Source organism: Falco biarmicus, chromosome 3 (assembly GCF_023638135.1).
Source record: "Falco biarmicus isolate bFalBia1 chromosome 3, bFalBia1.pri, whole genome shotgun sequence".
NCBI classification, from domain to species: domain Eukaryota; kingdom Metazoa; phylum Chordata; class Aves; order Falconiformes; family Falconidae; genus Falco; species Falco biarmicus.
In genome coordinates, this window is record NC_079290.1 from 118,077,546 (window position 1) to 118,103,398 (window position 25,853).

General features: G+C 56.2%; 1 protein-coding gene across 2 annotated transcripts; it reads left to right on the plus strand.

Annotated features, from left to right (window-relative positions):
* Positions 1–2,602: 2,602 nt before the first annotated feature.
* TFAP2E (transcription factor AP-2 epsilon) lies at positions 2,603–25,130 on the plus strand. Of its 2 annotated transcripts, XM_056332195.1 has the most exons (8): positions 2,603–2,741; positions 2,848–3,294; positions 3,632–3,683; positions 17,733–17,951; positions 20,533–20,761; positions 21,023–21,141; positions 24,041–24,182; positions 24,606–25,130. In XM_056332195.1, the coding sequence occupies exons 1-8, from the start codon at positions 2,715–2,717 to the stop codon at positions 24,892–24,894; spliced, it is 1,524 nt and encodes a 507-aa protein (XP_056188170.1). In that variant the 5' UTR covers positions 2,603–2,714; the 3' UTR covers positions 24,895–25,130. The 2 variants fall into 2 exon arrangements, with proteins under 2 accessions (XP_056188170.1, XP_056188171.1); XM_056332196.1 differs by lacking the exon at positions 17,733–17,951.
* The last annotated feature ends 723 nt before the right edge of the window (positions 25,131–25,853 follow it).

A 25,853-nucleotide genomic window follows, 5' to 3' on the forward strand; every position in this document is an offset into this window, starting at 1 on the left:
AGCACAGCTGGATGTGCACGTGGTCCTTAAACTGGGAGGCTGAAGAGTAGCAGAAAGCTGCCTCTGAGCACCCCGCGTCCGCGTGACCCCCAGCAAATGCTCTGGCCGTGCTGACCCAGTAACAGAACCAGGCAGCTGCTGGGACAGTGTGTGTGCAGTGCCCAGTGTGACAGGCCTTGGCACTACCTGGGACCTCGGGGGACAGCAAGCTAAAGCGAGTAATGGCTCATTATCACCACTGGTGCTTAGTGGCCACCTCCTGCCCATGAGACACTCATGGGTTTGCTTTGCTCTCACCGGGCAGATGAGAACACTCTTAGCAAAGCTGGACAGAGGGAACAGGGCAGGGGGGGATCCGGGCAGGTCTCAAGCATCTTGCAAGGACCGTTCAGGTGCTTGCAGGGCTCTGAGCGTGCTGCTGGCCAGGACCCCAGGGCTGGAAGGTGCTGCCTGTGCTCCCGGCGGAGGGTGCCAGGGTGGAGAAGCTGCGGGGAGCTGCCCCACGCCCGGAGGAGAGAAGCGGCCAGAGCTCACCTTCGGCAGGGACACGCACAGCCCCCAGCACCAGCCACAGCCGCTCGCTCTTGTCTGCTGCGAGATCCCTCGGCCCCTTCCTGGGCACCGGCTGGGCTGGGGGGGGTGAGCCCAGACTCGGGCTGCCTCGGCCCCCTGCCCCAGCCCACCACATTGCCACCAGCCCAGCTTGCCAGGCCTGTTCGGTAGCAGTGGGGCAGCTTTGCCTTTTGTTTTTCCTTCCCTTTGTCTGTCAGCGTTGCAGGTTTCCTCGGCTCTCTCATTTTTGGGTGGAAAAAACAGCTTCCCTCTGAGCTGCCTCCAGGGAGCATCATCCCACTCGCCCCACAGTCCCAGGCCCGCTCCTGGCCCTTCCCGCCTGGATTTTGCACAGTTTCACCTCTTTCAGATGAATAAAGACTTGACATTATACGGACTAGACGAGCAAGGGATGTTAAGAATGAACTGGAACATAACTGCAAAATACAGCATGTCCAATCCAATTTTTCCTAGCAAATGAAATGGATCTGGTGGAAAATAAATACAGAACTTTCAGGAGCAGCGTCCTTGAACAGCATGTGAGGGGGATGAAGAGATTTGAATAGATCAGCCCTTTACACCTCTGCACATCCCTCCTCCCTCCCTTAAATGCCATCTTTAATAGAAATAAATTAGAATAAATGATCAGCCCTTGCCTCCTAAAGACAGGTGGCAGGGTAATATTAAAAGAAATGAATAAAAATTCATTTAATGAGCATTGTTAATTAAACCTGGAAATCAAAGAGGTCTGAGTTGTGGGAATTCAGAGGAAAAATGAAAATGAAGGGAGCTGTAGCTCGGGGCAGGAAGAGTGGAATTAAATTAAATGCAATGTGGGATTGTGTTTGTTAATGTCGATCACACATTGCGGTGCGTTACAGTCGGGGGTGACGGGGTTGTTCTCCGCTCGCACACAAATTCCGCGCTGACACCAATGGAAACTCCTGCGCAGCAGCGGGCAGCCCGCTCCCCGCGGGTGGCACGGTGAGACCGCGGGGACCCCGCGGGGCCACGGCCACCCCCAGTGCGGCCACGGGTGTCCAGGGGTGCGCGTGTGGGGTGTGCGAGCGTGCGGGTGCCCGTGCGGGTGTGCAGCCCCCGGGGGGGTGGGGGGGGGGGTGTCGCTGAGGAGCCCTCCGTGCCGCTGGCAGGGCCGCCCCGTCCGTCCGCCTCGCCCCGCGCGGTGCCCGGTGCTGCGGGCCCGCCTCGCCCTGCCCCGGAGGGAGGGCCCAAGCAGAGGGCGAGGGAGGGATGGAGAGGAGGCGGGAGGGATGGAGGAGGGAGGGATGGAGGGCGGGGAGGCAGGCACGCTGCCTGTCATTGCTCCTCGGTTTCCCCTGGTTCTGTCTCGCCCGGCGCCCGCCCTCCCGCCCGTCCCCTCGCGGGGGGAGCCAGGCCCGGAGCACCCCCAGACACTTCTCCCTCTCCCCCAGGCCCGGGCTGGGGCTCCCTGCTCCCCCTCGGGGAGGAGGGGGAAGCGCCACCGGGTGACCCCCGGGCTCTCCCGGCAGGACCGGCCCCGGGCCCCGCTCCAGCCGCCGTCGGGCGGAGGTTGCAGCTGCCGCCGGGGCCCCCGCTGCCCGCTCGGGCTAATAAAGTCAAACCGTAGAGCATCGCCGCGGTCCCGCAGCCCGCCCGCGCACACGGGCCCTCCCGGCCCTCGGGGCTCGGTCCCCGGCACGGCCCGGGGCGCCCCTCGACAGGGCTCTCAGGCGGCGCGGCCCGGGGCGGGGGGACCCGCGGGTGGCACCGGCGGGGGGAGAGGTAGCGACACCTCACGACACAGGAGGGGGGCCGCCCGACGGCGCGGGGAGCGGCACCGGCCGCGCTCCCGGAGGCGGCGGGCTCCCCTCGCCCCCCGCCCCAGCCGCCTCCCGCCGCCGTCCTGCTGCGCCCGCCGGGCGCTGTCGGGAGCCGTCGGGAGCCGTCGGGAGCCGTCGGGGCCCCGCGGGAGCGGGCGGCGCGTCCCCGGCCCCGCGCTCTGACGCGCGCTCCCGGCGCGGCGGGCGCGCCCCCGCCGCTATAACTGGCGTGCATGGAGTCGGGGCCGGCGCAGAGGAGCGGGCGGGCGATGGGAGACGCCGCTCCGGCGGGATAGAGGGGCGGAGACGGGGGCACCCCCGGGGCCCGGCCCGCCCGGGGCTCGCCGCGGGCCCGCACAGATGCTAGTGCACAGCTACCCGGGCATGGTGAGTGCGGGCCGGGGGCGGGCGGGCGGGCCGGGCCGGGCCGGGGCCGGGGGGTCGGGGCCGGGGGTCCGCGCCCGCCTCACCGCCGCTGTCTCCGCCGCCGCAGGACCGCGCCGAGGGGCTGCCCGGGGCACCGGCCGGGGCCCGCCTGCCGCAGCTGCCCGCGCTCAACCAGGCGCCCTACGGCTCGGCGCCGCCGCTCTGCCACACGCCCGCCGCCGACTTCCAGCCGCCCTACTTCCCTCCGCCCTACCCGCAGCCGCCGCTGCCCTACCCGCAGGGCCAGGAGCCCGGCTACCCGCACCTGGCGGACCCCTACGCGGCGCTCAGCCCCCTGCACCAGCACCAGCAGCCCGCCTGGCCGCCGCAGCGCGGCCGGCAGGACGACGCGGGGCTGCTCTCGCCCTCCCACCGCGCCCTGGGGCTCGACCCCCGCCGCGAGTACCCCGCCGTGCCCCGCCTGCTGCACGGCCTGCCCGACGGCGGGCACGGCCTCGCCGACGGCCCGCTGGGCCTCCACGGCCTCGGCCACCACGGCATCGAGGACATCCAGGTACCGGGGGACGGAGGGAGGCTGGGGAGGGTGTCCGGGGGAGACGGGAGCAGCACCCCGGGGACCGATCCTACCGCCGCCTGTGCGCCCCGGGGCGGGAGTGAGGGGGTCCCTGCGGGCGGGACGGGACGGGCCCTGCGGCGTCCGTACCCCCGGGCAAGGAGGGCCGCCGGGCCGGGAGCCCCGTTACCGGGACTTACCCGTGCCCTAACGATTCCTCGTGACCTGGTGCAGCGGGTGGACCGGGTCCCGGCCGCGCTGTCCCCACGCCCTGAGCGGCCGGTGCCCGTCCGCACCGGGAACCGCCGGCTGACGGCTCTTGCTTCGGTGCTTTCAGGCCGTGGACGACGGCGGAATGAACCTGCTCGATCAGTCCGTGATCAAGAAAGGTAAGAGCGCGGCGGCACCGCGGGACGCGGCACCGGGCCGGGCTCCTCGCCCCTCTTCTGCCCTCGAGGCTCCCCCGCGTCGGGTTCCCCCCGCGCCAGCCGTCCCGCGGGGTCGCTCCCCTCCCGTCGGGAAGGGCTCGCCGCTGTCCCCGGCCGGACTGAAACGAAAGCGGCGGGTCCCGGCGGGCCAGCGCGTCCGCCCGCCCCCGGCCCGCCGCTCCTTCCCGGGACCGGTCACCGAGGGGCCCGGGCGGGCGGCCCCGGCAATCGGGGAGCCCCGGGAACCAGCCCCGCCGGCGGCCGCGGACAGTTCGCGTCGGAAGTCTCCGGGGATGCCCCGGCGGGGCCCGGCGGCAGTTCCCGGTGCCCCCCGGTCCCGCCGCCCCGGGCCGGAGCCCTGCGCCCGACGGCAGGGGAGGCATCCGGGGCCGCGCACTGCTCCGCACCGCCTCGGGCGGGGAAAGCGCTGGCCCACGGCGAAGCGGGCCCGTTCGGCGGGGCTCGTACCGGGGGGAAGGGGGCGGTTAACGGGGGCGAGGCGGTGGCGCGGCTGTGGGAAGCGGCGCTTCCCGTCCCTGCGGCCGGGTAGCATCCCCTACGCGCCCCCCGCCTCGGCACCAACCCGGGCCGGCGGGGGGACCCCGTCTGCGGCTCCAGAACCGGGGCTTTACCCCGGGGACGGGCGGGGAGGCCCGGCGCTCCCTCCGGGGGCCGCCGCGGGGAATAGGGGCTGCGGGCAGGGGTCCCGCACGGTGGCCGGTGCCCGGCGGCCGGTGCCCCCCGCCCGGTGCCCCCCATCGCCTCTCCTAATTTACTGCCGACTCTCCTCCACCTGCTGAACTGCCCCTCTGCTTCCAGACAAAGCCCCGTGCTTAAACCAGCTCAACTCCGTAAAATATTTTTCTAATAAAAACTTCACCGGGGCATCGCTGGGAGCAGAGGGGACGTGAGCGATTTATGCGGCTGCTCGGGGCCATAACTCGTATGAACTATTCAAGCGCTGCTCTTGGCTTCTCCCCGCCGGTTTTTACAAAAGGAAAAAATACGTGGCTGGAAAAGGCGTGTGGAACCGCAGCTCCCCGGTGCGGGCTCCGGCAAACGAAACGGCGGCGGCCCGTGCGGGCTGGACGGGGGGGGGTAACGGGAGGGGGTAACGGGGGCAGGCCCGGTGCCCCCAGCCCAGCGGGGTGCGGGGTCGCTGGGTGAAAGGCCGAGCGCCCCGGGGGCCGAGGGGGGGCTGGCTCCGGCGAAACGCCGCCGAAACCGGGAGGTTTTAGGTCGCCGGCTGCACCCGGAGCTCGCAGCGAGCTTCGGCCCCGCTCCCGGCCGGGGGCCGCTTCCCACTGCCTGGCCGCAGCCCCGGGAGCTGCCCAGCCCCGGCAACCCGGGACAAATATCCCGATCGTGCCGCTCTTCCCCCGCCGACATCGCCTATCGCGATCGTTACTCGCAGGAGGGAGCCGCGCCCGCGGTGCGTTCCGACCCCCTTTCCGTGGAAATTGTTATTCCAAGAGCGCAGCTTCATTACACGCGGCCTTTCAGTGAAGCATTAATGACCGTAATTATTTTAGCTTTAATTAGAACACATGAGAGGCGTTCCATTAAATATCCTTGCCTGAGAAATGGTTGCCACAAGCTGCGGGGTGTGTGCGCGCCGGCCGTGGGTGCCGAAATGCCAGTATTTGTCTGGAAGTTGGGTTGGAGTTGCCGTGGGTTCGGATTTTGGTTTGATTTTGGTTTGATTTCCCCCCTTTCCTTTTTTTCAAAACGCGCCATTCCTTCGAAATTTTCGTCTCCCATCGGGAGGATTTGTTGTTGTTTAGTGCCAGAGATCCTCTAGTCTCTTTTATTTAAAAAAAAAAAAAAAAAAAAAAAAGGAAAAAAACCCAGCTAAAAGTTGGGCTTGTGGCTGCAGTCGTCTGCAGCCCCTCTGCTCTTCCCACTCTTGCTCTTTCCACCGGTTCTCTTGTTTTTTGTTTGGTTGTTTTTTTTTTAAATTATTATTGTTTAATTTTGGTGTTGGTTTGGTTTTGTTGGTGGGGTTTTTTTTTCCACCCTCCCTGCTATGTTCGGCATAAAGATGCAAACTACCTTTGGGAGAGCGCTCGGGGTTCGAGAGCGATGCGCTTGCCAGGGTGCCCCCATCTCTGCTCGGCACCCCAACCCCCCCCCATTTACCGCAGCAGCTGAGAAATGGACAAACTCAAAGCATCTGTCGGGGGCGGGGGGGACACGGGCGGCCCCCCCGAGCAGCCCCCGGCCGGGCCGGTCGCCCCGGTGGCCCCGGGGAGCGGTGCTCGGTGCCGTGCGGGTCCCGACCTACCGGGCGGTGTGTTGGAGCGGCAAGCGCCGCTGCCCTCCGCTCGAATGAATTACTTTGCAGTCTGCTTTATTTAAATTTTTCACACATATATATTTTTAATATATAATACAGCGTCGTTCTTACTTCCCTGCCGCAACGGGGGCGAGCGGTGAGCCCAGGGCGAAGCCTCGGACCCCGAGGCCGGAATGAATTACACTCGAATAAAATAATAATAATAATAAAAAAATAAACGGTTTGCAGGCAGGAGGTGTGCAAATGGACGGCAGGGGATTCTCCCCGTGGGGAGGGAGGGTCAACGGGAAAAAGCGCAGTTTTATCATAAATCGCGCCGAGATTCTCAAATACTGCACCGGGGAGGATTAATCCCGGAATTCCTGACGGGATGGCCGTCGGACAGAAACCTGATATAAATCTGTGCATGTGAAAACAGATAAATCTCTCCTTAATTAGTTACCGAGATACTGTTGTCCTGGTTCAACAAAATATTAGTCACCTGCCCCAAATCCCTGAAGCCACCTTTTAACTCCGGTGCTCGGAGGCGCTTTTCATTCCAGCCGAGCGCGGGGACCCCCCGTCCAAAGCAGCAGCAAACGGGCGGCCAGCAGCCCCCGGGGAGGGGCTCCGGGGCCGGGGGGATGTTCAGGAGATGGGGGGGGGGGGGCAGGAGCAGGGAGATGAAGGGGACTCCCGATGCCCCCAGCCGCCTGTTTGCTCTTTTCCCCCGTTTCCTTCTTCAATAAACTTCAAGGCTCTCCGCAGTTAATATCGCGACAGGGGATTTTAGGGGGAGATCTGAGGGCTGATACGGGGTGGGTGGTGGGGTGTCCCGCGCCAGCAGCTCTCTCCCCCACACACCCCTTTTGCTGCAGGTAGCTTCGCATGTAGCAAGTGGAGGAGGAAGAGGGGGGCGGCCCGGGGGTCCCGCCGTGGCGAGGGGTGTCCGGGCTGAAATGAGGTGCTCCCGACTCGGTGCCCACCGGTGCTTTCGGGACTGGCCCCGGGTCATTGTTCCCGTGACCAGCCCTGAGGTGGTGGTGGGGCTGGGGCTGGGGTCCCGGGGTGCTGGGGGGGGAGGCAGCGCTGGGAAAGGGAGGACGAGCTTCCCCCCGTACTGGCGTGACAAAGGGGGGATATATTTAGTTTAGGAATTAAATGGATAAAATCTTGGACAGGACAGCAGAGCTTCTGTGAATAGCCTTTGTATGTGCGTGCGTTCGTTCTCCCTGTTTTTCACAAGTATTTTAGAAATGGGTTTCTGTATCTTTTTATTTAATTTTATTTGTTTCGGTCTTGTTGGGTTTTTCCCTTTTTTTTTTTTTTTTTTTTTTTTTTCCTCCCAAGCACTTATATAAGACCAGGAATATATTTGACTTGAAAACGGTAAAATGAACCCTGAAAAAGTTTAGTCGGGGTCTCTGGCTGCTTTAGGCTACAGCAGCTACAGGCATTTTCTGCTCTGTTCACCTGCTGCCCTGGTGTTTGGATTCCTGGGACAGCTACTCATGGCTGGACGTGAATCCCACCAGAGAAATGCCTGGAGACTCCCAGCAAGCCCCAAGCTGGTCCTGCTCCTTCCCTCGGTGTGGCGAGGAGAGGGGGATTTTCTGTCGATGAACTCCAGTGTTTTTGCCACTGTGCTCAGTAGCAAAAAAAATCCTGCAGCTTGGTCATAAAATAAGGAGGGGTTTTATTGCTTTGACATCCTTTCAGGATCAGCGGAAAGCTTCTGCCAGAGCCTTTTTATTACAAAGAAAAATACACATCTCCTTCCCCAGCACCCGGGGGCACGCTGGGCACAGGAGCAGCCTGGGGTCCTGAGAGATGGGGCCCTGTAAGCAGCAGGAGCGGGGAGAGCCGCAGGGGCCTGCACACCCTGCTCACGGGCAAGAATTTTGGCTGTGGCATTTTACAACCTGGAGTAGAGACCGAGCAGGGTGTAGCCCGCGTGGGTTCACGCCGGCACTCAGGCATGCACGGCACACGGGCGCTGCATGGAGAGTGGGGATCGAGCTCCCCTGGCTTCACGTTGAGGCAGCAGGATTTGGCGGCTGCGCTCTCCCTCGTGTTTGTGACTTGTTTGAATTTCCATCCGAAGCTTTTCAGCTGCTCCGGAGTGGCAGGGCTAGCGTTTCTGCTGAGGAATGCGGACCTGTTTGGCTGGATGCTGGACAGATGGATGGAAAGCTGTGCCTCAGAGTGCTCCGAGCCCACATTTAGAAATATTGCAAGAAGTAGCTGTCACTACTAAAGAATGCAGCAGAGGAGGGAGATTAAGACCGAGAGCCTCAGATCCACTTGCCACCGCACGCGAGCTCCAGGTTTGGAAGCAAAAACTCCCCGTGGGCTTCATGTGTGGGGCTGCCGGTGGGACTGGGGTGCCGGCGTGGCCGCAGCGGTGCCATTTCTCCTTTGTTTCGGTGCAGCGAGGAATTGAGCTGTAAGAAATGCCGCGTGAAGCCAGATGTGGCAGGGGAAAAAAAAAAAAAAGTCATCCTGAAAGAATAGTAGATTAGATAAACATCATTTCCTGTGACGAGCAAAGGTAATAAATGAGGTCATCCCGTAAAACACCTGGGGCTGTGAAGACACATCTTTTATAAGACTGTCCACGGACGTGGGTGGAGGTGCTTGGACTCCAGTCAGATGGTGCTGAGCTCGGCCGGCAGAGCCCTCCCGGCTCTCTGCAGCTTTATCTGTGGCGGTAGTGTGCCTGAGTGGGAAAAGGGGCTCACCTGGGACAAGCTGGGTCTTGACTGGAGGCTTTGCTGTCTTAGCGCTGCTCACAAAGGCTTCAAAGTTCAGACAAGCCCTCGCACACACCGCGAGATACAGCGTTCATCAGAACAGTCACACCGCCCGATCCGGGCACTTCTCCCTCGCGCACACAGGCGTGTGGGGCAGGAACACCTACTAATCAAACAGAGCAACTTAAAAGAAAGTTTTTACTCTGAACTGCATCCAGATCACCATTCCTCCATTAAAATTATATTTTTAATGCCCTATAATTGCACCAGGATAAAACCAGGTGTGTGTTCGTGTGAGATAACACACGCGGGTACCGGTGAAGGCGCTGGGCTTTGTCTCAACCTCCCCACTGCCTCCCAGGCATGTGTTATCTCCAAGTTTCATGTACCTTGTCATGACTTACTGTTTAATTAGATGTTTTTAAATGAATTCTTTTTTCTTTGTTAGAAATAAAGAGCAGCTCTTAAAGGGTAGGTTCAGAAAAGCCAGCTTGGGTTGCTATTCGGCATGTGGCTTGTGAGTCAAAACTACAGCCCTTCTCCTCCCGGAGATGGAGCCCAGGTGAGGTTTCTCCATGGGACGGCTCCGAGTGAGGGACCGTGGATGGGATGGGCTGGCGTGGAGCACCTCTACCTCCTTTTCTGGGGCTGCAGGATAGTTTTGCAGCTCGGTGGTTTGGCCGGTGCTCAGACCCTGCTGGCCGGGCAGGGCTGCAGCCGTCCCCACTCGTGGGCAAAGGGGTCACCAGGGGCCGTGCTGTCCCCAGCCACCCCTGGTGCTCCCTCTGTAATTTGAAGAGCTGTGTAAAGGCATTAAAGCTTCTGGGGAAGAGCACAGCACATGCTTCCATCCTTCTGAGCGGCGGATCGCTGCCATGCCACAGCCCCAGCTTCCACGGGGACGGCTGTCCGCCGGTGGGCTGGCAGCAGGGTCAGCAGGAACAGCCTCAGCTGGGTGACACGCACCCTGTGGTGCTTGTCTGCACATCAGCCCCACAAGGGAGGTCTTAATTCTGAGATCTTAATTCTGTAGATGTGCCAGACAGCCAGCGTGTGACTCACCAGGGTCCCACAGGCACCCACCCATGGCAGCACCAACACAGGCAAGACCCACGGGGACCGGTTCATATGCCTCCAGCCCAGGTCACACCGCGTCTGCAGCAGAGCAGAAGCAAATGTAGACCATTCCCCCCCATTTAGTAATATTCCAAGATACGTGATCTCAGAAAAAAAACACGTTTGCAATCTGTCTTAATTATTTGAAGAGCCTGAACGAGGCTCTCTGAAGTCCTAGACTAGCACCCTAACCACTAAACCATCCCACCCTTTCCTGTGTGATCCGAGGGAATTACTCATTCTTGCTGTCCTTCCATTTGTTTGTTTATTTTAATTCTTAATGGAGGAACTAATTAGCAAATGTGGATATAATGCTTGAAGCTGCTACACGCTCAGCTCTCCTCTCTGTGCCTTGTCCCATACCCAGCTCTGCTGTGTCCGGGTATCGCCTTTGGGTTGGGGAGAGGTTAAAGTGTTGTGACTTGGTGGAAAAGAGCAGAGAAGCACCAGGGAGTGAGGAGGAATTGCTAGAAATGAGACCAAGCTACCCATTGCTATTAAATGTCCCAGAATACAGCTTGCCAGCAGCTGAGGAGCCAGGGCAGCTGTCAGCAGGTTCACCTTTGCAGCCGAAAAAACCATCGCAGCTCCTGCAGCGCGTGCTTGGGATTCCAGCCGGGCCGAGCTCCCCACCCTCTATCTCAGGCATTTATCTGGCATCAGTCACCCCAGTGCCGAGGCGCCAGCAATCGAGGGAGCGGGTCAGGCCCTATTCCCTCTGGACTGGTCAAACAGGTCGCAGGGAGCAAGCGGTGTCCCCAGTGAGGTGGCTGTGTGGGGCTGCCATGTCCCCAGGGCTCCCTGAGAGCCCCGAGGTGGCCCCGTGGGGCTGCAGTCCCGGGGCTGGCGGGGTGCGAGCAGAGCATCCCACCAAGGGTACGCAGGGTTGCTTCGACCACAAGATCCGAGTTAGTGAGAGATGAGGGCAGTCACTGAAGGAACGTCATCAGAGAGCTTGTAGATGCTGCAAAAGCTGCGCCGCAGTCCCCTGTGTGCAGATGTGCCCCGCACAGCTGGCCAGGCTCTCCTGACGCTCTCTCTGTGGCTGGTAGGGGTTGTTTTGCCCAGGGGAAGATGTGGACGTTGCTCCTTCACTGTGGTGGCTCCTGTGCCACCGCAGAGGTGTTCCCTGGTGTGTGCCCAGGCTGCAACACGTCTGCTTTGCCCGGCATCCCGCCAATACGCAGGGGTTAGAAGCCCAGGGCATCTCCCGAGCAAGGAAAAGTATTGTCTGTGGGATAGTGGGCGAGCAGCACCTCTCCCCAGTGATCCCCGGGTGAGCTGGCGATGCCGGAGCAGCAGGTGAACCGACCCGCCGGCACTACTGCGGTCTGAAGCTCGGATCAAAACCCTCCCGCATGCTCTGCGGATTGGCAGCAAGTTCTATACGAGGAGAAGTGTTTTTCTATTATTATTATTAATGTCTAATCTTTGCTGAAGGGTCTTTTGCCCTTCAATGATCTAAATACATTTTAACAAATTGATAACAACATCACCGTGGCTTACATGGGATCCGCCACCGCTCACGGAAGACACTGCATCTTTGTTCTCCCTTTTTAGATTATGTAGATCCAAGCCGCACAAATTCAGCGCTTCTATAGGGAATACAGGGAAAACCTCTCAAGCATGTTACTGTAAAATGGATTATACTGTTTAAACACATAAAGATCCCATAGACTGGTTGCCAAAATGTAATGGGAGTTTGTGCTGCTAAATGAATAAACCTGTGATGGTTAATGCTACAGGGCAGAGCAGCAGCGGGTGTGCCAGGCTGGGTGACTTTGGAGGAGAAACTTTCCTTGGCATCAGCACGGAGCAGCACAGGTTTCCAGTTCCTCTGGCTTAAATCCTCGGGCTCTCCAGCCTCCCCTTCCAGTTCTTGCCTTCCCAACACCTGCGTGTTCTGTGCTGTGAAACACGCGAATTCCAAGCAAGCAGAGCTACGTAGGTCCACCCAAAGCAGCTTGTAATTGAGCTGAATTTTAAACAGTTGTTGTTTTCCTAACGTAAAGAGGAAAGGGATTAGCTTCAGATTTGGAAAAAAAAATAATTTTGAAGCAGGGGGAGTGAAATAATCTGAATTACCCCATTAAACTGACTTTTCAAATGAAGTCGCAGAGGTGGGAGTGAAGCGCAGCGGTAGGAGGGGATGGGGATGCTGCTGCACCACAGCGGCTCTTTCCACAAAAAGCAAAACCCATGTGCAATAAATACCTGCAAATCCACTTCAACATTCAAAAGCAGAAACCAAACCCTTTCTCATTCATTTCTGGCAAAGGTTCGAGCATTTGGGTTTCACTCATTAGGAGGACATTTTAATCACTGATATTTTCTGCTTTCCTGTGGGGTATTCTTGAGGTTACCGTCCAGGCTTCGACATCAGAGGCTCCCCAGACAGCACAGCCCAGTCCATAAAATGAAGCACAGCAGGGAAATGTGTGGAAAGGCACAACAAATTGTTTGTGAGTGGTTTCCAAAAAATTTCACAAGCTATTCTGACCAAGCAGCACATCTGAGGCCGAGTCATTCCCAAACAGTAAAGCAGGGAAATGCATGAGCTGACATGAGCAGACCACTTGCTAATCCCCTTCCCAGTCCTGAGGGAGCACAGGGTGCTTTTGTGGCAGGTCTGAGTGAATTTTGTGATTATATTGATTGGCCATTCCTACCAAGACACAAGGTATTAAGCCGGTACTGTCTCTCACCGAGCCATCGTGTCTGCTGGTCTGGGGTGGCTGAACCTTCCTGCCCCCTCGATCTGTCCCCAAGCCCCCCAGGAGACACCTGCGGTGACACATGGTGGCAGATACTTTGCTGGGTAAAACAGAGGCACAGAAAGAAAAATGCAATTAATATCACATGGCACCTTAACATTTAGTTTGTAACCTAATGTATTGATTTGCATGGGAAACAAACTGTTAAATACAGGAGCTTTGCATAGGCATGGGACCTCTCCTGATTAGCTTTCTCATGGGAATAATTTGAGGCTGTGGAGTTGTATCCCTGCTCCCTCTCTTCTCGCGAGGGTCCAAGATCCATTTCCCTATCAGGACTCGGCAATCTGGAAAGCCCAGAGATAAAAACAAGATTCTTTCCATCCTTCCATTTGAAAAGGCCTCCGAGCCGATTACAGCGTTTCCTAGAGAGGCTCTTTGACATGGGGACTCGGTTCAGGTTGTGCATTCAAGATAAAGAAAATACCTGTATAATCCCCTCTGGGAAGAAAGGATAATTACAGGCTGCAGGTTTGAAATATAGCTGATGGCACTGACCTCCTTCCCCGGACCATCAATAAATACCTCTCTGCTGAAACACCAGGAAATCGAAGCAGCTGAACTCCACAGCACCTCCTCGGTGAAAAAGGGCTTTTCAAGCGGTGGTAGGAGCAGCTGCCTCTGGCTGACACCCACACGCAGCTACGTCTGCCTGTATATATCTCCATCTTATAATTTACATCAGAGACATTCAAACGAAGGTTAGATTAGTTCACTGAAGGCCCCTCCTGAAAACAGTAATCCCTCGCCTTGCTGGAGCACCTTTCACCAGGGGCTACGCACAAGCACCCACCGGCCAGCACCCCCCACCGCTGCCTGCCCCGGAGAGGGGCAGAGCTGCGGGGACACCCAGGGAACACAGCCCGGGGGGCTCGGGGGCTTCATCACTGGGCTTGCAATATCGTGGAAGCAAAACCTCAGCAAGGAGTGGCCGAAAGAGGTTTGCCCAGGTGTCCCCTTGCAGGGCAGCACAGCTCAGGTCTCCCACAGCTTTACTGGGGGGCTGCCCTGAGCCCGCAGCAATGCCCGACGCAGCCAAGCTGAGCGGTGCATGGCCATGCATGGGGACCGGGGGGGGGCTGAGATGCTTTTGGGGTGGCTGGAGACAGTGCTGTACCTGAAGATGAGAGATTGCTTTGTCCCAGGTAGTCTCCTAAAAGGATTAACCGATACGTCTTTAAAATGCAATCTAAACTAGCACACTCCCACTTTTGAAAGAGATGTTGCAACAAAAGCTCCAATATCCAGGGACTCTACGTGGCTGAGGAGGAGGATTTACCTGTAATGTATCTAAGGAGAGAAGAAAACAGACTTGTAAGACGGGCAGAGATTTGCATGTTCCCTCTGGACTTGTTTTTTCCCCCCTTGCAGCACCCCAAGCTCCAGCTGGAAATGAAACTGAGCAAATAACACCATGATAAGCAATTTCATTTCCAAGTACCACAAATTTTCCTGCTTACAAATCATTTTGCAAGCAGGTAGCACATTTCTCATATGGAAATGAGTCAGTACTTTGTCTTTTTGTAGGTAAAGTCTCTTTTTCCCTTAAAACCAAAAGCTGACGGTGTGCAGTCAGCCCCCAAAGCACGGTGATCCCACAGCTCCTGGCAGCACCCACGCACAGAGCCTGAGCCCAGGCTGCAGATACATTTTGCACTGAATATTTACATGTAAAAGCATCTGTTTTCAGGAATGATTGTGGTAGTTTCAGACAGAAATGTTTGTGAACGCAGACGGGGAAGGGAGAGGCAGTGCAGGAGCTCAGGGACGGAGCATCATCACCCCAGACCATGAGGCAGCAGAGGCATGGGGCCGTGGGTCAGTCTGGGCTGGAACTCAGGGGGAAAGCTGGAGATTCTCCGATACTTTCTAGGTTCCTAGGCAAAGGCCTTTGAAGAACGGGTTTCTTTTCCTCCATATTCTTTGTACCTGGAACCTAAAAGCTGAGGGACCCGCCTCTGCAAACCAGAACAAAAGCGTCAGAAGCTTTATGCTTTATCTTGGGGCAGCTCGAAGGCACCAGGCTCCTTACTCCATCCACTAGACTCACAACTGAGCCATCATCAGTTCAGTGGTGGTTGTTTCTTCTCATTCATGCTTCTGCCCAGTATCTCCTGAAAAGCCCTCCCAGAGACCAGGCTGTGGCATCCCATTGCTCCTGCAGCATCGCCGGAGGTATCGGGCTCTCGTGTTGACAGGGGTTGCCTTGCCATGGCATGCCTGTCTGCACCTGCAGGGACCATCATCATGTCCTGTGCTTGGGCACTGGACTGACTCCTGGCTACATTTACCACCCAGGGACTTCTCACCTGGAGAAATCCTTCATCCAGGGAGCACTTGGCAAGTTTTAACTGGGTATCACAGCATCCCTCCCAGGTGGATGATATTATCTCCATTTTGTTGCTGGAGACAGTCAAGCCCAGACCGAGGGGGTGACCTGCCCAGTGTCATAAAACAATTCCCTGGCAGAGCAGGGAGCCGGCTGCAGCCTCCCCCGGCTGCGGGGACACAGCCACACGCAGGGTGCTCTCCAGCTCAGGGAAATCAAGGGACGAAGCCTTTGGTGTTCTTTGAAACCAGGATGTGTTTTGAAATTGCTTGCTCTCTCTGAATCAGGGGTTTTCACGCCACAGCAAAAGAGTGGTGCGAGTTTCATCACCTGACAGCTACACCCAGGGTATGTTTAAAAGACAAACTAGACCTGACTCAGCATGAAAAAGGCATCTCTGGTGGGAGATCCCAAGCCTCGTGGGTTCAAAGGGAAGCCAAAGCCACGTGTAACTGCTGCGGAGCACCGACTCACACGGGAGTTTGTGTCACGCTGCTGCTGCTGCTTGATGCACACATGAAACACATAATGTACTGGAAGCGGTACCTGCCTCGCAGCGTTCAAGGCAGCAGCGAGATGCCGAGCCCCATGGAAATGCTTCCCGTGATGTTGTGCCACGAGGATCGTTTCCCTTCCCGCGTTCAGCGAGGCACCGTACACCGATTATCGATACGCTGCCATTCTCCGCTTCAAACTACAAAAGCATCACGAGACAAGACGACTCTGTGGCAAACAACTATTTCACAGCACTGAAAAGAAAGTCTGGAGTTACAAAACTGGAGGCCATCCTTAATCAGTTTTCTATACCGCGCTTCCTAACACTTGGGCGATAGTTAAAACCCAGGTTGCTTGGAAAAGCATTCCCACAGACCGGGAGCGTGTGCATTCAGGTCATGCCCACAGACCTGATCTTTGGTAAATCATTTAACTTGTTCTGTGCCTCAATTTTCCCCAGCTGCAATAACGAGCCAGCTCACACAGGCACTGGGAGCGAGTTAATGACTGAAGTGGCTGGTCCTGTAACCAGCACCGGGCTGGGGATTAGCAACCTGTGAAGCTCTTTGAGGTCTGTCCACATAATCTTGTTTCAACATCAGTTTTCCCTTTCAAATCAGATCCCTCTGACCCGTGTGCCATGCAGCCCCGCAGTGCCTGCCTGCGTCCAGCCCAGCTGCAGCATCCCCACAAGCGGAGGCTCGCCAGGTCCAGATGCTTCACTGGGGCTTTAGTTTGCGAAATCTGCAGCCGAGCTCACCTCTAGGCGAGGAGCCGAGCATCAGCAACAGCAATCAAAGCCTTTTGGATTTCTGAATTAGAAGTAGCAGGATTACTGTGAACTAAGCAACCCTCCCATGGGGAAAAAAACTCTCGGGAGGACCTGGTAACTAAAGAGCAAAAAAACTTTAGGGAGACAAAGTGAAGCAACCAGGCCCCAGCGACCGAGGGGGTTCAGGGAGCAGACTGAGATGTCTTTTTTTGACCCTTCCCCCATGCAGACACATCTCCATTCTCTCCAGTGTCTCACCCCACCAGCACCATGCCCAGGGCTTCAGTCTCTCCCCTGCTGTCCCCAGCTCCCCAGGCAACACTAACCCACGTGGCAGCTCATTATCTCAAAAGCCCCCCCGCCAGTCTTTCTGGCTTGAACACGTCTCCCAGTAGCACAACACGGATGCTCACCCTCTCGCTCCACCAGATTTGGCTGCGTCTTTGCTACAAGGCTCCTGCTCAGAGGCCACCAGCACCGGTGGGTCTGGCTACAGCTCCTGGCTTTTGGGAACAGATTTCCCCCAGCACTGCCCCAGGCTCCCCAGCTCACCCTCTGTTCACCCATCCATCCCGCAGCTCACAGAGCTCATGTGCGAATTAGGAAATGAATTTGGAAATAATAATAATAGCAGACAGCAAAGATAGACATAAAAAAAGACCGCAAGCTCCCCAGGAGTTTTGTAAACTGTTGCTAGAAGACTGGTGGCCTCTTGTTCCTCTTTCTTTGTTGAATCAACCCAAACACAGCCTTGCAGAGGAAGAGGCAGCCTGTGCCCTGCCTTTTACAGCTTCCTGGGGTGGGGTGGCCCAGCTGAGCCCTGTCCCACTCATCAGGCCTGGAGGGAGGGGGCTGAGCACCGGGGCACCAGCATCTAACCCTTCCCTCGTCAGCCTGCGTGATGCGTCGGTCCTTCCCCGTGTGAATGAGCATCTCTGGGGTGTGTTTCTGCCGCAAACCCCATCCTCCGCGGTCAGGAGCAGGAGCTGAGCCTGCCCACGCCGATGCCGTGGGGATGAGCAGGGTGAGACCAGCTCACTGAGAGCAAGGTGTCATCCTGCCCCCGTGCCAAGCCTGAACCCAGGGCACCTCAGAAGGGACGAGCAGTGCAGTGACACCCACGTGACGGTTCTATTCCCAGCTGCAAAGTGCCGCGTGGGGCTGGGGTCTGTGCCTTGCCCAGCTGCTCCTCCGCTCGGGCACAGCGGCACCGAGTGCCTCCCACTCGCGTCCTCAGAAACCTCCTGGTGAAAACCCCGTTTTTGCCCCGTGGCTGGGCCGAACCCTGGACACGAGGCTGTGCGAAGCAGCACGTCGTGCTTCCCAGCGGGGCCAAGCGCCTGCATGCACCCCTCGTGGTTTGGAAGGGTGCCGTGGCTCCCGCCCGCGGCGGCAGCGGGTGCAGGGGGTCGGCGTGCTGGCGCGCCGGGGCGCTGGGCTGTCGGCTGCGTGCTGTGCCGACCCGCGGTGGTCTCATCCTTCCTTCTTGTCTGCAGGCTGGCTCAGGTGCTCCGATCACCTGCTGCTTGCGGGAACGGGAAAGCAGCAACTGAAGATCGAGGGGGACTTTTGGTTTACTCAGATGACAAGAGACAATTTTGGTTCCCCAAAAGCCAAGGAAACAAAGCTGTCAGGCTTTAATGGTAGCTTGTCTCCCTCCTGCAGCATGTTTATGGGCAAACAAGCTGCAGATCAGACCAGGCAAACAGCAGCAGGTGAGGCCAAATAACAATCATTAATAATTAATGGCGAATGTGGCTATGTTTGTTCTTGTATTGAGGCAACGTTGTCTAATGGATGAAGCACTGTTACAGGACTCAAGAGACCAGCTCAGTTTCCAGCGCTGCCGCTAACCTCTGCGTGATGCTGGGCCAGCCGCCCGTTCCCTCCCTCCCTTGGCACCCCCTGCGCCCCGCCGCTGAGGGTGCCAGCTCTCCGTGCCACGGGCGGCCCTGTCCCACGCTGGCACGTGCCGAATGTGCCAGGGCTCTGGCCTCGGCTGAGGCCTCGAGGCAGAAGAGCAATGCCAATGTTCACCTTCTGTTCCGGGCGCCCGGTGCTGCTGCCTGCACAGTTTGCTTGTGGCACGGAGCAGGGCTGACCTGACCGCCCCGGCATTAACCTTGGCAGCGGAAGGCTCTGGGTTACAGCCTTCAAGGGGATTTGTTTCTGACAGTAGCATCATGCCAGTGTGTGTTTCAAAAGTGTTGTGGTGTCTCCATGCTGTGCATCAGCATCCATCCGTGCCTTCCCAGCCCCGCACGCTGCCGGCGCGCGTGGGCGACTTGCATTGGACAGACCTCCAGCCCGGTTTTCCGTAGGCTCTGGTGTTTGCCTCTTCCCCAGACGCCGTGTGTCACGGGCATGTGTGGCGAGGCACGATTCCCCTCTCTCCTGCATGGCTGCCCAGTCCCTCGTGTGTAAGCAGGTCCCAAGCCACGCATGCGGCTTGAATGCACGCCACCGCATGATCTCAGGCATGCACAAATATGCAAGTAAATAAATTATGCAGAGCTCTTGGTGGACAGACAAAGTATATGGTACTACAAGCAACACCTGCTCTCCAGGGGTGTCTGGTTTGGGGGTGGCCCTTGCTGCAGCAGAACCCACATCCGCCGGGTGCCGGGACCCGAGGTGACACACGCCTTGGCAGCAATGCATGGATGTTTGTAAAACATGCTCTGACTTTTTATTTTAAGGGTGTCCCCTAGAGACAAATATAACCTGTTCTGGGACTGTTGAAGAAAGCTTTGAAGTTGCTGCTTCCTGGAAATAGCTCTGGTTTCCTACGTCTCATGGTGATGTTCCCCTATTTGTTCTTCCCTGAACATCCCTCAACCAGGCTCCAGTCCTGGCAAATGCCGGCACCGCAGCTGCTGACTCCAGCAGGGCACCAGTGCATCCTGCCCTTCAGTCCCCTGACTTTGTACAAGTTTCACGCTGAGAGGAAACTTCACGTACCTTAGCTCTTTTCCATTCATCTTTTAGTCTTAAAACATTACCCATTTTTATGTAACATGTGCTACTTTTTTATTGCCACGCTAACAAGTTGTTGAGCTGTATTTACAATATGCTGATTGTAAGCGCCCCCTAATAGGTTCAGTCTATGTACCCTCCCCAATTAATTTTCGGGTTTTCTGTTTCACTTTGGGCATGTGTATTTCCTTTATAAAACCTGCATCTCGCCCTGGTATTCGTTGCTGTGTTACTCGCAGGAACCATCTGAATGTGCATTGTGGAACAGTCATTACCAAGGAACCACAAGGCGTGCCAGCGCCGGCATGATCTGGAGCGATGGCATTTGCAGTCCTCTTTGGATTCTTTCAAAACCTGCTTTTTTTCCAGAGTTAAATTGGTTATTAATTTCAGAACATAAAAGCCAAAGAGATTTGGCACAAGTTTCAGCCACAGTTTTAACCTATAAACCTTTATTGCGTCTAAGAATGTTTCTTACTGGAATGACGTATGGGAAAACCGTGCCCACCGTGCCGGGTGCGATGCCACAGGCCCGATGCGGCGCTGCAGTCTGACCTCTTGTGTTAACTGACTTCTACCCATTAAGTAAAAGGAAGTTTGTGCTGGATTAATTTGGCTTGATCTTCTCAAGCTTCCTTTAAGCCCGGGATGAGGAAAGTTTAGGGCTGTGGCTTGTTGTGGGGCTAATCCCAAAGCTGAAGTCAAAGCAGCTCTTTCCCCTGGTTCCTGCGGGCACACAGGGGCAAACGCAGCTCCCGGCCACCCCAGCATCTCCCGGGTTTTACGCAGGGTGTGAAGGATGCAGCTTAGCCCCGTTGAGCCTGTCCGGTGGGATGCAGAGCTGGGCTGCAGCCGTGATCCCGTGCCAAAGCCGGGAGAGGAACGGCACCCAGGGCAGCATGATGAGCCAGCGCTTCGCCCCGCCACCCCACCGCCACAGGGTGCCCAGAGGAGCCGGGGAGGGGAAGCTGGTCACAGGTCCAGACAGTGATGCTGCGGCCAGTCCTCAGCCTTCCAGACCAGCCCAAACCCTTGGGTTTAATTACAGCAGAGCTGGGAGGCGTGGGAAAGCAGGCAGAGCAGAGGCCAGGTTTCTTCCATTGTTTTTTTCTTTCTTTAGTTTCATCACCCCACCTCTCTTCTTTTATTGAGGAAAATAAGGAACTAACTGAGATATCCCAGCCAGCCATGCTGACGTCTGCGGATGGCGGACGGGTGCTGGGGGCTAGAAAGCTGCCAGGAGAGTCACCCAGCAGCTTCCTTGGCTCGGGATTCTCTCAGCCATGATCTCCTCTTCTTTCTTCCTTCCTTGTCTCCCAGTGCCCATCCCCTCGAAGGCCAATGGCACCACCATTTCCACCCTGTCCATGAACAAAGATGGCCTGATCGGAGGGGTGACAAATCCCAACGAGGTCTTCTGCTCCGTGCCTGGCCGTCTCTCTCTTCTCAGCTCCACCTCCAAGTACAAGGTGACCGTCGGGGAGGTGCAGAGAAGGCTCTCGCCCCCCGAGTGTCTCAACGCCTCTCTCCTCGGCGGAGTCCTCCGCAGGTAAGCTGCTCCTGAGAGCCCTGGGACAGCACAGGGCTGAACATGGGAGGTGATGCTGAAGCAAGCTTTGTGTTCAGCACCACCTCTTACACCTCAGGATAACAGACGGGAGAAATTCGGGTGGGTGGTGTATTGGGGAATAGCATTTTTGTTGCTTTTTCTTCTTGCCTTGCAAACCTAAAAGCTTAAACTGAGATTAGTTATAGTTCTTTTAACATTAATTACATCGTCATGTTTTCCTCCCTCGTTTTCTCTTTTCAGAGCAAAATCAAAAAACGGGGGTCGGTGTTTAAGGGAAAGGTTAGAGAAAATCGGACTAAATCTACCTGCAGGAAGGCGCAAAGCTGCCAATGTCACCCTGCTGACATCCCTCGTGGAAGGTAAGAGTCGCTTTCCACTCCCACGGAGGCTGGGAGTGCCGAAACTTCAATCCCTTTCATTTGCAGCTTTCCACAAACAAGAACGCTTAAACCAAAGTATGCAGCAGCCACCACCGAGTGAGACTGGAAATATCCCTAAGTCTCCGTGCTGATCCAAGCACGTCTGTCTGCTGAAACTCAGACATTTCTGTCGGACCAGTCATAGACCATGGGGAAAAGGCATCCGCAGCCTGAACGGGGCTGCGAGCTTCCTTGCGGCTATAGCTCAGGGTACCGTTGGTTCCTGCGAACTAGCGCTAATAACGCTTAGGTTCACAGAGACCAAACAGAAAAAAGCTTGAACAAAGCTGCCAAGGATTTAGCAGCTGTTCCGTACCACCGTGCACTCAGGGCGCGACTCAGGCGCTGCCCACCGTGCCGCCCTCGGCCAGCATCGCCCTGTTCTGTCCGGGCTCCATCACCATGCTCAGGTCCGTCTCTTGTCCCCCGTGAGAAGGAGGTGCCCCGTGTCGGAGTCCTGCCCTCCTCCCTGGGACGGCAGGGGACAAGCGAAACCTGGAGGAGATGCCGCACAGCTCTGAGGTCTTGCAGGTGGAGGTGAAGTTTGTAGTAGCTGTCCTCGGGGCGTGGCATTAAGGGCTAAGCTACGGAAACCGCGCGGCAGGCAGCGCGCAACCTGCCTCGATGCGTGAGGTGCCCCTGCTTAAAGCCGCGTGTTTATTTGCTCCCCTCCTACTTCTCGCGCTATGGAAAGGATGATGTCCCCACCGCTTCTTGGGAGAAAAAGGCACGGGACGCAAACAAATGCAATGACAGCTCTGACTCCCTCCGAGCTTTGGAATCCATTGTGTTTGTACCCAGCGTGTTGGAGGCAGCTGCCTGCAGTTTCTGAATAGAAAATCATCTCCATTGTTGCCAGCAAATTAAATGACCCGCTTCATTAGGCGGAGGTTGTTACTGAGGGCAGTTGGTTCGTGCTGAATGAAAGGCTGATTTCCATTAAAAGAAAAGAAAGAAAAGAATGAAAGAAAGAAAGGAAGGAAGAAACGTACATTTTGATTTCAGGTGGCTGCTGATGTTTTGGTTACTGCTTACCAGCTCATAGTAAATAACAGAGCGGTGCCGTGTGTGCTTGATGGATGTAATTTCCTCTTGCACGTAAGTGTTATGGTACTGGGAGATGCTTCACCCAGAGGAAGGTGCCATTGCATTGTCACTGCTCAGCACGCAGAAACTGGCTTGTGCCCCTATGCCCCAGGCACCCTCTTTCTTGGACATTTGCTGTCTTGGTTTAATTTGTTTTCTCCCCTCTGCCTCCCCAGCATCCTTTCATTTAAGAAAACCCAACAAACACTGGGTGTTTATTTGAGTGCTAACGATATACTTTTTCTTACGCTGATCCCCTGCCATTCCTATAGATGGAGGAGAACGGGGAGCCCAGGAAGCACCACAGGGGCTGCAGGTAGAAACGCAGCTTCCTTCGGGAGCCCTCGCCACGTACACCAGGCACTTGCCCTCCCTTGGGCACCTGCTCTGTGAGAGCAGCTCCTGCAGGGACCCAGGAGAGCAGCAGGGCTGTATTTCAACTTCAGGAACATCCTTAAGCCCTCAGAAAGAAGCGTGCATCAGACAGGCTCCTGCGGCCCCTCTGCCTGCGGTGGCCCGTGCCCCACGAGCGCTCTCCTCCCCTGGGCTCTGCCTTGCGTGGCTGTGACACCGCTTTCAAAAGCTCGACTGCCTTGTCCCTTCCGTCTGCGACCTCCCCCAGCCAGCACCGAAATCGCCTTTGAGACAATCAGCCGTGTAGCCTCTCGCACACTCACGGAGGAAATAAATCCTGGCTCCAGCCTGGGCTCTCGCCATGAGGTCCCGAAGCCCTTTTTTAGTGTCACAATGACCATTTTTCAGCAGCTATTACTTTCTGAGTGTTTTTTAACCTATAGACAACGGCAGTTCTGATTCTCTAGGTTTACCTTACTTGCTCCTTTGGAGGAGGAAATGAAGTGGAGACGGAGTTGAAGAAGGAAATGAAGAGATGTTATAAGGGAAGCACGGCCAGTCCCCATAATGTGGCTTCACAGACTGAGCTCCGGGAGCTGGGGAGACCGTGGTGGGATCTAGGTTAATGCTATTAGGATGGATGGCTTAATACATATGAGCAGCAGGGGGGCAAGTCAAATTAGCTCTGCCTGCCCGACCGGGATTTTGGGTGTTGGGCATGATCAATTGCCATCAGCTCTGATTATTTCCACGGGGACGCCTGGAGATGGATCAATTCCATCAATGGGTGGGCATTTCCACGGGGTGATGGATACGCTGCCTGCGCGTCCAGCCCGAGGGCCCTTGCTCGCTGCGGGAGGATGTAAACCTCTTCCTTCTGCCCGTTTCTCACATCCCCGTTTTGTCTAGCAGTCAGGGACTAAGGTCGCTTTTTCACCCTCCAGCCCCTGTTTAAATCTCAGCTCAATTTGGAGAGGCCAAGCAGGAAATTTTGGAATAAATAGGGAAAGAAAGATGCAGCAAGGGAAGCACCCAAGTGAGAAACATCTCTGACGTTCTGCCCTTCGGAGCAGCAGCCCAGAGTCACACCTCATCCTGCTCTAACACCAGCACCATCTTAATGCTTTTTTAAAAGCTGGCAAAAGAAGGAACCAGCTTCAGTTTAGAGTTGACAGTGGTTCATTTGAACCTACGCAGACTAATTGCCTGACAGATGAGTATAAGAAACTCATAGTGGTGTCTCTGCACCGAGTGGAGAGAGCTCTTGGGTGGCAATTGAGAAAGTGCTCCAGTCCCAGCAGAAATCAGCCCCACCAGTGAGATGGCTGAAGTTGCCACAGAAAGCGCTCCCCCTTCCACGCAGGTGTTGACACAGCTTGTTAATCTGTCCTGCTCACAGGTGAAGCCGTTCACCTGGCTCGGGATTTTGGGTACGTGTGTGAAACGGAGTTCCCAGCCAAGGCGGCGGCAGAGTACCTGTGCCGACAGCACTCCGACCCCACGGAGCTCCACACCAGGAAAAACATGCTGCTGGCTACCAAGTGAGTACAGGTGGCAATGAGCCACTGGTGCGTTAAGATATCCACAGCCCAGAAGGGCAGCATTAGCCCCAAAAGCATACTCTTCTGCGGGGAAGAGATGGTCTCCCGTGCTGCACACAGATCTGAAAGATATGCAGCAAGGTGAATAATCTACGTGGCTTGAAGGGCTTGCTCCTGGCCTGGGAGAGGTTAACCTAAGCCCAGGGAGCACGTCGACATTGCCACAACGTGCCCCTTGGAAGCAGCAGCAGCAGTTGCACCAGCTCTGACCCTGCACCCAGGGGCTTTCCCCGGGCTGGAGCCCAAAACTCCCGGCAGGGAGGCAGCCGCTCGGGCAGGGAGCAGGGCAAGGACCCCCAGACACACCTACACCCCTGCAGCTTCCCAACAGCCTTTCTAGTAACACAAACCTCTCTCTTTCAGGCAAATCTGCAAAGAGTTTGCAGACTTGATAGCCCAGGATCGCTCACCGCTGGGGAACAGCCGCCCCTCCCTCATCTTAGAGCCCGGTGTCCAGAGCTGTTTGACTCATTTCAGCTTGATAACCCACGGCTTTGGGGGCCCAGCCATCTGCGCAGCGCTCACGGCCTTCCAGAACTACCTGGTGGAGTCCCTTAAGGGGCTGGATAAAATGTTCATGAACAGCACAGGGAACGGCCACGCAGCCGGGGACTCCAAAGCGTCAGAAAAAGAAGTGAAGCATCGGAAATAACGTGCTGTCTCCCTCCCTCTTCCTGGTGGGAGCTTTTCCCGGTCACTATAGATAGCACTGGGGGGGGGAAAGATGATCCAGTGCACTGTTTTCTGAACTGCTACATTTGAACTTGGATGAAACTCATAAAGCAAACAAAGAAAAGACAAAAAAAAAATTTAAAGAATTTAAGAAGAAAACAACTCTAATGGACGTAGTGAGATTGAGAAAAAAAAGCCAGGTTGATGGCTCTTGGGTTTTGCCTTTTTTTTTTTTTTTTTTTTTTTTGATTGTGGATGCAGGAAGCCAAGTCATGTGCAATTTTATTTTGATTCGTTTTTTAAAAACCCATAGTGAAATCCTGACATGCTCCGGGAATTTGTTGCAACTGAAAAACCAAGAAGAAAGAGCAAAAGCCTCATCAATGCAAGAACCAGAAGCATGAGCAGCAGAGGGCAGGGAGTTGGATCAGTGGCTGTACCTGGATTTATCAGCTGGTTTTGACAGGCAAACACACAGGAAACCTTCCCATTTCCCCAACTACAGCCCAGTCCTAAAGCCAGGCCAAGAAAAAAAATTGCCAGCAGAACTGCTTGGGATTTAAAGCGGTTTCAGACTTCGTTTACAGTTTTCAAAGTGAGACTCGAGGCGGATTTTCCCCCAGGCTGAGGAGCCCTGAGCCGTGCCACGCGGGGAGGAACAAACCGCACACCCGATGGTTCCCAGGGCAGGAACCAGACGAGGAGAGCCTTCCCGACTGCTGCGGTCACAGCTGGGGAGAAAGCAGGAGAAGTTCAACCCAGGACTAATTAAAACTTCACAACCTACAGATAACAGCACACAAGTTTCTAAAATTAATTATAATTAATAAAGCACAAGGAGCAGAACTTGAACCAGGCCAAACTGAACTGTTCCAAATCTGTATATATTTATTTATGTGTAATTAAAATCTGAAAGTTTTAAAATGTCCAGTGCAAGTT